A 14,142-nucleotide genomic window follows, 5' to 3' on the forward strand; every position below is an offset into this window, starting at 1 on the left:
CAAAATCACTGGTCTTACCAGCTGCTCCTGGCTCTTTATCTGGTCCATAGTTTGTCTCTCCAGCTCTTCCTTGGCCTGTAGAGCAGCCAAGCGATCAGCTTCCAGGCGTTCTGCTTCCTGCTGGGCTCGTCGCCTTTCCTCCTCCAGCTGAATGGCTCTCTGGATCTGATCCGAGAGCTCTGGAAAAAGACAGTTCAATGCAGTTAGTCCACAAGCCTGGTCAAAGTGAAGGGTTAACTGCACAAGTCACGACAAGCGCTTGACTCCAGCCTGCAATATCCCTTCACTGTGCACCTCAAAGTAATTATTTGCATAATACATTAAGTAACTGAATTTAGAAGTAGTCAGGTGCTCATTATAATGAAATCTTCTGCAAGGTCTTTGCACTGAAATCTGTAACACTGACATGATTCTGCTGCCCTTAATTAACAGTTTACTGCAGGGACCAGATGTTGCTGTCTCCAGTGTGCTAATCTGTGCATTGAAACAGAAGCTTCTGTTTCACTGGAAAGATTTCTTCCCAAAGTACTATTTCTGTTAGGAGTAAAGTACAAAGTTCTTGAGAGCAGAACTCTTGCTCACTGCTGGAAGAGGCCACACAACTGAAACCCTCTTGGCAACAGAGGAAAGCAGAGTTTCTGCCCTTCAGTTCCCAAATATAATACAATCAGCAGATACTATGCTACTTTCATGCTTTGGATGATCTCAGCAGTGCATGTTCATGTCTGTATTTATCCACATAGGCAGATATTAGTACACCTTGCCAAGAGATCCCAGTGTCATCAGATTTAGGGTAGGTGTAGGCAGGGACACATATAACCCTTCTGTGGGGCACAATACACATGGTCTCGTCAGTCAGCACAAGTACTTTACCTTTCTCTGCTTTCTGAGTCTTCACCTCATATTCTTGTAGCCTCACCAGCAGCTCTTCCTTCTCCCTCAACATTTGCTCTTTCTCCCTCTCAATTGTCTCCCTCCTCTTCTTTTCATTTTCTAGTTGTTCCCTGTTAGAAACAGATTTCATGCTTGAAACTCACTTCCAGACCGAAACTACAGCCAGGAAAGCTGGCTGGGCATCTCTCCAAACAGTTCAATGGAAGTGACTGCCACAAAACCAGAGCCACAAAACAAATACATACAGTTTGTTCCTTCATCACTTCAGAATTTTTGCTAAGTTCTGGATATCCCCATTTCATAAAAGCATTTGTATTTTTGTTGCCCACCACGGAAATTTAGAACATCAACTAGCTAACAGATGCAGAGAGAGAAAACCAGGACCCTGTACCGCACAGCAGAGGAGATTTAATTTTGTTACTTCTGTCATAAGGAAAGTTGAATGGGGTATAAAAACAAGAACACTGAGGGAATGAAGACAAACAAGCCACAAATACAGGAGAAAACCAACACGATTTCTTGAATCATAAGCAACCTGCAGCCAGTGGCAGAAGTCCGATGGAATTGCTAATCCTTTTTCCTTGCCTGTAAGAGGTCTCCCAGTGCCCTCTTCTCTCTTTGCAGCATACACACATGCGCCCTGTGAAGGTACCTCCCTTAAACCCAACCATCCCATGGTCTAACACACAGATCAGGTTCTAAAACTCAAGAACCAGGAGAACCCCTCTCTAGCTGTGCACCACCACACAGGAGCCTGCGGCACCTTTGCTTGCACACTTCTCTTGCAACTCAGATGAGCAGGCCAGAGGCCGGAGACAGAGGAGTAACACAATCCTGCTGCCCTGTAAGCCAGAGCTCTGGGGCCACACACAGGCCTTGTGAACATGGGATGGCTCATACCTCACCTAAGCACAACCCACGTTACTGGCTGCTGCCTGGCAGGTACCACTGCCTGCTGAACCTCGGCAGTTTGGTGTCATTTATCTCTGCCACCCTGTCCCCGCTCTCCACAGTCACGCTCACCTTTCCAGTTTTTTCTGGTGCTTCTCCTCCCGGGCCTGGGCTTTCATCTGCTGCACCTCAATGGTGTCGGGCTTCCTGCGCCGCATATACAGTTCATGGTTGCCCATGCAGAGCTGCAGGATCCTCTTGTTAATTCTCAGACGGGGGGCATAAAACACAAAGTCCTAGAAGAGAGACACAGCACAGTCAGTTTTTCAAGCAGGCTTTCTCCTCTCCCAGCTAGCTGCAGACAGTTCATCTTGCCAAAGGCCATTTAAAGGTAGCAGCAGGGACTGCCAACATCATCTGAAGCCAAAACAATTGTTATTTATATTATCCATTTCAAGTCTACATAGAATTGACAAGTTACTCTATTTATTTTCTCTAAAAAATGCTTTTTCTAGAAGTCTCAAATATTTCCATTTAAAGGAAACTGTGGAGTTTGGAAATGTTGCAGAAGATTCTGGGTTGGCAGGCAACCATCTCGGCAACTCACAGACCACTGGTATTGAGTACTTGGTTTTTAAGTTTGCATGGGTTTATGACTGAAAGATAAAGCATGAAACTAAAAATGTACTGCAGATTATTTAAGTAACTTTGTAAAATTGCTTGATCTATTTGAATCAATATTTGAGGCACCATCTGTGTTTTTTCAGAGAAAGAAAAGAAATCCCCACCCATGCAGAAATACCTTCCAGTATCATTCTTTCATCTCCATGGCATTTCCTAGTTGAGTTGGCCTAGGCTGTTACAAAAGCATCAAATGAAAGCTATTTTATTTTCAACCACCAAATATACCAGTTATTTTGAACACTGGGTTGCAGGCAGTAAGAAAACACAAGATATTCCAAAATTTCTGGTTCTGCAAAAAGAACATCCCCAAATTTCTTATTGCCTGTGTTATAACCAAGGTTTTACAGAAACTACACATTGTGTTGGATCTTCTAGAAATCAGCCTGCTAAGAAAGGGATACAGAGGGCCAAGTTCATTACCTGACAATTTTTCTGAGTCCACAACCACACATATGTTTACAATGCAATCTGAACTTACACAGTGAAAAAACTCTGCATCTTTGTGCCTTTTTTGTGTATTATGTGGACAGTGACATGGGCAGTGGCCAAGCTGCCACATTACCACCATAAACCAGTTCCATTCCTCAGCACAACCCCCTGTGCAGTGCCTCGCTGTTAGCAAGAGGTGGAAATAAGGGCACACAGAAGCCCTACACTTTTGCACAGCAGCAGGGATCGTGTTTTAACTGCCTGAGCTCAGAAGCACAAGTTGTCGCTATCTCTGGAAAAAACTAGAGGTCATACTAGAAGCAATGATAAGCGCTCCAAGTACTATTAAGATGAATAGGAATATGCTGACAAAGACTCATTTTCTTCAGCGCATTTTCGTAATTTGCATTCTGAACTGCAAGAGACGCAATCAGCGTGGTGTGTTGTGCTCTCCCACCAAGTTCTGCCAGAGCCATTCTGAGCTGCACAAGTCCAGCACTGCCAGCTGTACCTTCAGCTATTCAGCCAGCCTCTTACTTCTGATAAGTGACTTTTAAAACAAGCAGTTTGGGTACATTATGATGACCAGGTCCTGTCTTGAGGCAAGGTTCACCTATGTGGAAGTAAATACTGAGGGCACGGACAGTGCACTTGCCTTTGTCATTTAAGGCCATGACCAAGGGACAAAACATTCATATAAGAAGATAAAAAAATTGCCCCCCTTTCCTCATCCCCAGCTGCCCCCTTGTTTCATAGAACTGGGAGCATCACAGCTTGATATCTGAAAGAAAACAAGCTGAAGATGTTGGAGTATGTGGGCAGACAGGCCTAAAAATTAAAAAGCTTATTCTGGGCAAGGTGCCCCAGGACTCTACCCATTACATTAGTGTCCACTTAAACATGAACACACAGAATCCTTCAAATTAAAGTGGAGCTTCCAACCCACATCTTGGGTGCACTCAGTATTTTGCTTTTGTTATAATACTTGCCTTTTAAAAAGGAGCCACAAGCATATGAAAAGGTCCAGACAACTTCCTGGATGCTCAGAATTAGTGTCCAGATAAATATTTCTTTTAGGCCTGGCTTTAAACGTAACACCACCCAGAGGCAAAAGGACAATTGAGGGAAGAAACGTAACTGAGTTTTTCAGTGTTAATGGCTTTCTGTATCAGCCTCTTGCAAGTCTCCCATTTCAAACTCAGATTTACTGTTGGGGAGTAGATGGAAAGATGCGACCCATAAACAGGATGTTAATAACTTTGTAATGCATACAACATGTCCAAGGGGTCTTTCTATTGGGAGGAGCATGCCTGACCAACCAGCTTTCTATACCTGAGGAGCTTTGTTGCTTTTCACTAACAGCATCACAAAAAGCAGCTCCTCTTCCCCTACACTCCAGGGTGTTAATCTGGAGGAAAGCCCTGCCACACACCATGTGAGTATCCTTTAAACCACTGGGAGGATCTTTTTCTCTTAAAGAGATTTATAAACCACCACTCTTTGCCAAAATCAAACTGCTCATTATTTCTGAGGACTGGACTTACCCACCAAGGCCAAGTACTGGGGTGGGGGAAGAGAAGGAGGCCTTTTTTAACTATTCCAATAGTTTCACAAGACTGACAAATGAGATCCACCTACACCAGTTATTCCACTTTTATGTTCTCCACAGGTCAAAGTAAGTTGCTAATTCTTCACTAAAATAAATCTGAAAACATGTTTGTAAGTATTGAGAAGCAACATTCACATTTCGGTTTGCCACAGAAATCATATCCTTGCCATTTACCCTGGTATTCAAGAAGGTCAATGAACACCATGGTCCTTAACTGGCTTCTGCTCTTTCAGTGACATGGAAGTGAGTAGTGAGTATTAAGATGTGAAGCCACATGTGTCTATGTAGTTTTGCAGCAGCATTTGAATGACTTTTATGACTTTTTTTTAAAATAACAACAACAACAAAGTTACCCATCTACCTCCATGCACTGAAAGAAATGGGGAGAGGACTAGTCTCAGTCTGTGACTACACAGAAGACTCACAGCTAGCAAAGAATCTCAGATTTAAGCATAAGGCTACCCAGAAAAAAGGACTCTGCTGTTGTAAAATCCTTGTCTTTCTCTACATTAGATACCAACATAAGCCCTTTATTTATGCTGCACAGAAAACCAGACAGCTCCAAATACACCCTACATATTAATACTAAAGCTCATTTTACATCTAGAAATCTGTAGCTTTCTCCTCTCCAAAGACTACTTTATTTTGAGATTAAACAGTATTAGTTGTTCATATGCAGCATTCAGGAATCCATTCTAGATATACTTACAGGTGCCTTCTTGTCAATAGGCTTTATAACAAACTTCTTGTCATTGAATGAGATGTTTCTGATTTCACTCCAGGGGAACCCAATCTTTGGAGTCAGTCTGGAAAGAAGGGAAATATTTTTAAGAGATGCTGCAATGAACATTTTCTTCCCCACATTGCTTCTAACACACAGACTCTGTGGGATGCAACACTTCACATGGCTATCCCAACAGAGAGAAGACAGCAGTTGAACCAAAACCCCACAGGGAGTAAATAGGGAAAGATGTCCAGTCACTTCCCTCATAGTCTCTTCTCATTGTGACCAGCCACCTGATGACCTCCGGCTCTGCAACAGGGATGGTTTCTACCAAAGCCACACACTCAGCTTTACCAAACACCTGTCTTTAGTTCATTTCTTTGAAATCATGACCTAAAACTTCCAGCATGAAGACTTCAGGCGTATGTGCTGTGCTTCCAGGAGGCTTCTTGTACATCACAGGAGGCATAAGCCAAAGTAACTCAGCTGTTCACCACACCTCCCCGCACCCACAGAGAACTCTACCCTGCTGCATTACAGCCAGCCCCGTCAGCTCTGTGCTGCCTTCACTACTAGAAGTGCTGGACAGGCACAAACACAGTTGGGAGAAGCAGATTTCTTGTCTTTTGTTTTCTCCCACAGATTAGAGGCAAGGCTGGCAACAAAGAGCCCTGTTCAGCCCATCCCACTGGTCATGAAGCAGAACTTTATATGTTGGTCATGCAAGAAGCTGTGCCACGTGGCTCTCTCCTACTGGAAAGCAGCCCTACGAAGCAAGGGCAAGAGTCAGACTCCCCACTCCTCCTCGCTGCTGAGGAGTTCAGGTCTGCTGCTTTGGCTAAAATTACTTCTTTAAGCTTCACTAATCACCTGAGATTTTCCTCTGCTTTAATTTCTCTGGACTCTTGCATATAAAAAGCATCAAGTTATTCATGAGATCAAATGTTTCTGAGCTATTCCAGTATTTCACCCTTACAAACCTGCCCAGCTCTGCAGTAAGTTCCAACATTACAAGGACTTGCATATTTGACTGTAACTAATTTATTTAATTCCCCCAACCAAATATTCCAATTTTTATGTTTAATATCACATTATTATTCTGTTATTCTTCTTTTAATAAGAGAGGGTATATTCTCTAGAGAAGGCAGCTCATGATGAAGAATTCTGTCTTAGATAAATGATAATACCAACAAGACATCATCTTGTTATTATCTAACCCCTCCAACATATGTGTCTCTGATGCACACTGAAGTGCTGATAATTATTTCTAGTAAATGGTTTGAAGACACAAGTATTTAATGTTTAGCACTGAGACAAGTGTATATCATCATGGTGAACTACTTGAGCTCTGTAAGAATCTTTTCTATGGAGTTCAATGGATAAGGAAAAAACTGGCAATTTTGGAAGAATGTGCCTCATTATCACAAAGATGGAAAGCTACTACATAGTATGATTTCGCTGGGCCCAAGCACACAACAAAAACCTTGATTAGTTTTAAATCAGACATCAAGAATTAACATCCTCTTCAGAACTCACCATCCCATAACCTTTAACTCAACTGCAAGATTATGCAACTGTGTGTGTGTGCGTATGTAGCATTAAGTAAAAACTGTAATGAAATTTGATTAGACTAAGATTAAGTAATTACTTCAGCCTCTATCATACTGTCTTAAGAGTTTCAACCCTAGATAACAGTTTCAACCCAGTATGACAGACAACTAAAATAATTCACTTATTAATAAATTCTATTGCAGGCTCTTCTTTTTACTGCATTTAAAAAAAAGACCTTGAAAATACCTCAAAGTGTGACACTGACAGACACTGTAGTATGGAGGCTTGCACAACTATAGCAGAGTCTCATTCTGCTCAGGTTGAACTTCAACAATGAAATGGTTGCTTTTTCACCTTTGCCCCAGTCCCCAAATTTTGCACGTACAAACCAGAGGTAAAGTACAAATTACCATTTTTCTAGTCCACATATCTGCTCAAAAGACTTAATTACATAGTAGCAAGAGTTACAGCAGAAACAAGCAATTTATTCCAGCTCTGTATTTGTTTTGCAAACGCTCTTGATAGCTCTTCAGAGTCAAGGGCTATATTCTGTCTGCTTCTGCAGCTCGAAAAACCTGTTTGTGTGACCATGGTTACATAGCAAGACCAGTCATTCAAGACTGAAGTATTACATGAGCGAAACTACTTTTCTTTCAAGTGACACTCCTTGTTTTATGGGTGACAGCACGTATTAGTGTTGCAGAAAAGACTGCATTTCTCTTTGTCATCTAAACAGAAGCCCCAGAGAGTTCCAGTTAATATTTGGGTTGCATTCAAAGCTTTTTGGAAGCAAAGATGTAGAACAGGTGAAATCCCCTCTGTATTACAATGATAGTCTGCTATAGATTAGTGATATGAAACCAAGACTTGGAGGAATGTAGGCAAAAAAAAAAAAAAGCAGCAGTCCAGACAGCAACCCTTCATCTAAAAAATATCTATTTTAACTCCTCTTCAATTCTTAAATTGTGGAGTATTAGAGAGGACTAGTAGGCTTAGACACAGCTGTTCTCATCTTCCTTTTATGTTTACTTATAGATCTAGTCTGTCATTTCCCACCTACTATCCAATTAATAATGGCTCTGCCTTTACCAGAAGGGCTGATTAAAACTATGCATACCTCAGCAAGGCCTCATTTCATTCCTTGTTCATGGTAACTATACAGATCAACTCCTCCCTGGGTTCTGGGTGTTATCTGGCTTCGGTTTCGTGTCCACCCCATAATCTGTCTTTTTTCAGAACTAGGCAGTTATACACCCATCTATCATTAACTTCAGGACAGCAATGGCCTTAGATGTCCAAACACACCACAGATATGTCAGCCTCTCTAGGTTCTTGTATTGTCTCCTCTGCTTGCATACCTGGCAACCTAACTCAAGGAACAGTTTGGTAAACTCTTTAGTTCAGGGTTCAGCTCTGCAACTGTGCAGGATTTACCAGATGGCACTGTATAACTGACATCCCTCTTCATATAGTAGGAAGCATTAGCAGGGCAGGCTACAAAAGAAAGGGAAGTAACGAAAGCATAAATGATATATTAACAAAAGCGTATTTCCTAGCACAGCTTCAACTATTGATTCAAAAGTGGAACACAAGCAAGTTCTAAACTTTGCCCTGATCCTGTAAATGAGAAATATCCCTCGGCTCCCACACTAGCCATCACTCTGGGAGATCAGAAGTGAAAAAAAAAAGGTCTTACTTATCATCCTTTTCATAGATGTTGAGTCCCAAGGCATCAACCCCCAGCCAAAGGTCAGTTCCTTTCTTATTCTTGATTTCAAAGTAGTTGATTCCATACATCTCAAGGTCTTGAGCTATCTTCAGATATTCCAGCATAGCATTCTCTCTGGTTGAGACAGGAAGGAGAGCAGACATTAGCTTCTCATTTATCTGATTACCTCAGAAAGCACAAAGTCCTCAAGAAAAACAAGTAACTTTTCCTAAACCAACATATCAAACACAAGAGTTAAAACAGAACATTCAACATTTGGGATTCACTTTAGGAGTTATGATATTACAACTATGAACACACACAGTACTCTCATTTACAAAGCCCTAGTATTTCCAGACAGGAAATTAGCAACATTCATCTCTTCCAGCACTCACCCTTGTCTCAAGGTACAGTCATTGGGAAAGGTTTAGTACCTGAACTTTCCTCATCTGCCAGTGCACATTTTTGAATGAACTTAAGGTTACATGCACACCTGTACTTTTTTTTTCCCGCTGAGAGTCATCACTGACACACTGTGCCTAGGTCCAGGATTTTCAGGAAGTCATCCAAGAGATTGTTCTCAGCACAAATGTGAAAATCCTATTGAGTTCTACCATGTGATTTGATGTTGGACTAGAAAATACACACCAAGAGTTCCCATACAGAGGTGAGTCTTGTAGTCTGTTTCAAAAGCCTTTTGCAGAACTGCAAGCTGAAGGTAATCAACCAGTGACAAAGTGACTGGCGTAGGGACCAATACAGAACACTTACTTGAGCATGCCACTGTGTTCAGCATGCCACACCTGGATCCGTTCTTCCCACTGCTCTCTGGAGAGTTTATGCTGGTCCATCACCCTACACAAAGAAAGAGAAATTAGCAAGGTTAGACTTTGTGCTCTGCAGCATCCATTGATGTCAATCTTTGCTACAGTCTCACTGAAAAATCAGTCCCACCCACAAAGCCTTACTGAAACCAAGACAAAGACACGACTCAGCCAGTGATGTACTCTGTGAAGCAAAGTAATTCATAATGAACAAAAAAATCTCTGCAACTCCTTTCTGGTCACTGACCAGAGATGCGAGAGCAGTAAGCAGAACACTGCAAAAGAATCACATACGTGCAGACACCAGAGGGTTAAATCAAAGCAAAAACTGGTGTCATTCCTGGAGTTATAAACCCTGCAGTGGCATCAGGAAGTGTAAACTGAAGCCATTTGCTTGATAACAGACACTTATCCTGTGTGGGGATGGACTACATAGCCTCAAGACATGCCACTAAGGATGCACAACCTAACCTTCTCCAGGGATGACACTTTCTTGACTGAATGCAGCTCTTATCTTCCTAAAAAGGAGACTGGTAACTGTCAGTTACCAGCATGGCAGCAATGTTTAGAAAAGAAAAGCTGATTTCAAAAGTATACTTCCTCTCCCTCACCAATCCAATCACAAAAACATACTCTAATATGACAGATAGAAATAAAGAATGAAAACACTCAAATGCATACAGTTCAACTAAATGAAAAAAAAAAATCATGCTTTCAATGAAACACTTTTTATTTAAGTACAATGCAAATTCTTGCCCTGTTAAAAAAAAAAAAAAAAACAAAACAACACAAAAAAACCCCATGAAAATCCCACCCAAAAAATGGGAGAATGCATCAACTAACTCCTTCACCTTTGGGGGATCAGACGCTCTGAATTTAGATATCCAGGCTTGTGCACATCTTTGTTGTAATCTCCAAATTTGGCCTGCACAGCATAGGAGCCAAGAAGCACAGCTGTTTCAGGAGGACAGTAGATCTCATCGCTGAGGATCCCTTCCTTCACCTGCAGGAAGAAGAGCTTCTGCGTGATGTCCTGGATCAGCTCCTCAGCCACATCCTCTGGGAAGAACTTGGCGCGGAATTTGAACTGGAGGGGATTCTCCTTTCTGATTTCTTGAGCAGAAACCTAAGGACAGATGCGACAACACAAATGAGCAGGGTTGCAAACAACAGAATATAATGCTGTTACACATTAAAAGGGACTTGGGGCATTTGCCTTAAGAGGCAAGTGACCGGTAACTCATTGCTGGCATTCCTTAATCATGGCTGCTACTGATACGAGAACAGAGGGGAGATGAATCATGTTTTCCAGCTGTGTCAGTAAAATCCTGCTTGCACAGCAAACCTTGGTCACTGGAGAATGATTTACCATCCTGTATCAGATGGCAAACCCATCCAGTATTGTATGTGTTCAACAGACAACAGCCCCTGACATTACACAGGGATGTCACTCACTGCCCCATCAAGGAAAACTGTTCATATCCTCAGAAGAATGGCAAGTCCACAAACAAGAACACAGAGGCACCTGCACTGTTACAACTGCCCAGCCTTGAAGTGACCCATCTTTCTGATTAGTGCAACAACTGATCCTGCACAAGCGGAGACTCAAACCATTACTAGCCAAGCTGTTCTTCCAAACACAGCAAGAACAGCTGCTTCGACCCAACAAAGTACTATATCAAGCTGCTGCTGTACATCTGACAAGTGCTATAAAGCTTCCTACAATTCACACAGAGAAAAAGGGCAAACTTCCACCATGCCACACCTCATCCAACCAGTTCTCATGGAGGTGACAAAGTTTTCTCTAAAAATAACCCCGGAGTTAAGAAAATTAACGAACAATCAGCAACACCTACAAGGTTTATAAAGTTGCAGCCAATAACACATCAGGAATCAGGGAAGCTTTAACCTTTGTTCAGCAGTTAGCCCAAAGTCTATTACCTTTTTATCAAGCTTCAGCCAAGTCTGGAATCCTTTGTTGTCCACATACTGAAGACCGAAGTACCACACTTCTCGTAAACCTATGGTTTTAACCACCTGCAACATAAAGGTCAGGAAAAAAATTCACTATAGGTAACAGTTGACTTGAGGCCCAGGTCTCCCCTCAAGTCCCACATCGCCAGCAGGTGCAGTTAACAGCATAAATGTACTCATCTGGCATACCTTAATTTCATATTGCAGACAAAGATATACAATTGTTGTAGTAGATGACAGCAATGGCATATTCTAAGCTACTTGTCCCGCCCAGTTCCTAGAAGATGATTCTGGGAACCTGGGAAACTGGGAGAGACAAATGGGGCAAGCGACAGAGCATCAACTGCTCAGCTAGTACCCTGGCAGCAGGTGGGGCTTCTGCTTGCTTCTGTCTACTGGCCCTTCTTAAGACTGTGCTTGACTAAGCGGACAAGTTATTTCCCTCACCAAAGCTGCTGGTGAGAGTCTGTAATGCTGTTAGTAATAACTACAACTAGTTAGCAGTACTAATGGCTCAAGTGCTGCTGCCTGCCAGTCACCAAAGTTTATTTCGCCAGAGAAAGCAGCTGAGGGATGCTTCACACAGCTGCTGCAGGAAGCTCCCTGGGAGGTTCTGAGATTTAAAACAAACTTCAAGTATTCTCAAGGGTATCTTTTTTTCAAACTCATGCAGAGATAGTTTTTGAAGGACAAAATATATTAATGGCCCAACATTAGGACAGATTTAATTTTATTTCATGTCATATATTATAAATACTAACCCCACAAAAGATCCAGAAACACCTTTGTTGACTGGATGGCACATTTACTAGTGAAAATAGTCCTGTTTGGACACGCTCCTTTTCCTCTGTGGAAGAGATAGCCTAACAATTTCCCAGCCTCCTCCTACTCTTGACTGCTTGTTCTTACAGCCCAGCAGTTTGCTGCCAGCTCATCTACCTATTAAGCTGTGCCCTAGACAGAGCTGACATCTGAAAAGATCCACTACACACATATCTGGATCGCTTCCTTCACATTATTTGCAGCATAGCCCCTCAAAAAGTGATGTGGGCCTCAGCATAAGGAGCCAAAATGAGTGGAAGGCTAGAGCTTTTTAAAACTACTTTGCAAGTTAGGAAAGCGTGACAGACTGGAGAAGGTGTAGTTACACAGGCTTCAACAGGTCTGAGATGTCAAACAAGGATCTGTTTCACCCTCCCCATTTACAGTATTGCTGCAGGCGCTCTGGCTGAAGAGCAAACTTGAGACAATTATTTTAGGATACTCAATTAGTTTTTGCTGTAATATCCCTTAGATTTTCTTCCTGGTGACCTAGAAGCCAGTAGTCTGTACCTGGAAGCCAGATCTTCCCCGTATTGGTAAGAGAGAAGGAAAAATGCACCATCCTGATTAACGTGCTGAGAATTACTGTTTGTGTGGCATTGTTGAGTAACAGGCAATCTGTAAAGCTTAGTGGTATAAGCAGACCAAGAAAATTGCATAGTAGTATGAAAAAATGTCACCAAGCAAACACAATTTTTAATGGTAAAGGGGTCAGTGCCTACTAGTTGAGGCACCAAGACAACTTCATAGCTAGACACGGTCTGTCTTAAGTAGGCTATGGTTTATATATTCTACTTCAGCAGCATCATAAGCAACTAGTTATAACTAACTAGAGTTTATGTTAAGACAAAACAACCCAACAAACAAACAAAGAAAACCAAACCCCACAAATTCTTTTAAAAAGAGCTGGGGTCTGCATATACTTCAGCCTTTACTTGACTAAAATTCTTTTTCCCTTCTCCCCCAGAGTGGGTTATTTCACCACAGAATAGACAAGTCTTCTAACAGCTACACATACTTTTAGAGTGGTCAGAACCAGACTTTACTCAATGTAGCAGAAAAGCAGGGGTATGTCGAGTGTGATACTTCCTGTTGCACAAATAAGTGTTGCAACTTTGGTAAAATACGATTGCATACATCAAGCAGTTATCATGCCATTATCTCTGAAGGTCCCGTACAACAGAAAAAATACGCTTCTCCTATAAATCAAGTCAGAAAGCTTGCAGAAGTCATGACCCCTCAAGTTTTTTTCCCAAAACCTCAAGGCAAGGACGGAGAAAGTAATTAAGCTAAACTTCACAATTTGACTATTTGCATTCCAGTATGAAGAACAAAGACATGAATGTTTTAGCCTGTATTCTGGGAGATGGTTTGTGAACTCTGCACAGGTCTGGCTTGAGTGGAGCTGAACTCAGTATTCACAGGTTTCCACTGTTTTCCCTTTTCTATAAAAGGGAGTTATAATTCAACTTACATGCAGGATACACTTGAACTATCAAAGCCTAAAGCACCAGGGCACTGACAGAGAAGTTTTGATTGCTGAGAGCAGGCCAATAAATCATCTTGTGGTTTTTAAAAATAGCCTGGTTCTTCAACGCCCTTTTCCTCCCAGAGTGGTTCTGCAGTTCAAGTTCAGCCACTCCCCATACCTGCAAAAACTTGTTGACTTCATATGCCTAATCTGAGTGTAAACTCCATCCAAGATAAGGGCCTAGTAAAAGGCTTGCACAGCAGAAGTGAAGATGTTAGAGCAGCTGCAGCTGAGCAGTCTTCACCCTTCCTGGTTCTGCACTGGACACTTATATCTTAGGTTTCTCTTGATAAGCAGAAGTGCACTCCAACAAGGTATGAACTACAGAAAAGAATTTTGTATCACAGGTTTTAAACCCGAGCTGTAGGATATAAGGAGCAAACCTTGATGAGGTGATATTCTATCCCTACAGTGCAATAAGTGCTGCAACAAGCAGAGTCTTCAGAAGTCCAGAAATACCTGGACAGCAAACTGGAAGTATCTTGGATCTGAAACATCTTG

General features: G+C 42.0%; 1 protein-coding gene across 2 annotated transcripts in view; it reads right to left on the reverse strand.

The window, feature by feature from the left end:
- The window catches only part of EZR (ezrin), a 38,070-nt gene that overhangs the window by 3,369 nt on the left and 20,559 nt on the right, over window positions 1-14,142 (reverse strand). For both annotated transcript variants that reach the window (XM_065833681.2, XM_065833680.2), the window contains exons 4-11: window positions 11,256-11,351; window positions 10,166-10,440; window positions 9,262-9,345; window positions 8,479-8,625; window positions 5,217-5,313; window positions 1,918-2,081; window positions 874-1,004; window positions 19-179 (exon numbers count right to left, since the gene is read on the reverse strand). In XM_065833681.2, the coding sequence (XP_065689753.1) occupies window positions 19-179; window positions 874-1,004; window positions 1,918-2,081; window positions 5,217-5,313; window positions 8,479-8,625; window positions 9,262-9,345; window positions 10,166-10,440; window positions 11,256-11,351 (1,155 nt within the window). The remainder of the gene's footprint in view (window positions 1-18; window positions 180-873; window positions 1,005-1,917; window positions 2,082-5,216; window positions 5,314-8,478; window positions 8,626-9,261; window positions 9,346-10,165; window positions 10,441-11,255; window positions 11,352-14,142) is intronic.

The sequence above is a fragment of the Patagioenas fasciata genome, chromosome 3, assembly GCF_037038585.1.
Source record: "Patagioenas fasciata isolate bPatFas1 chromosome 3, bPatFas1.hap1, whole genome shotgun sequence".
NCBI classification, from domain to species: domain Eukaryota; kingdom Metazoa; phylum Chordata; class Aves; order Columbiformes; family Columbidae; genus Patagioenas; species Patagioenas fasciata.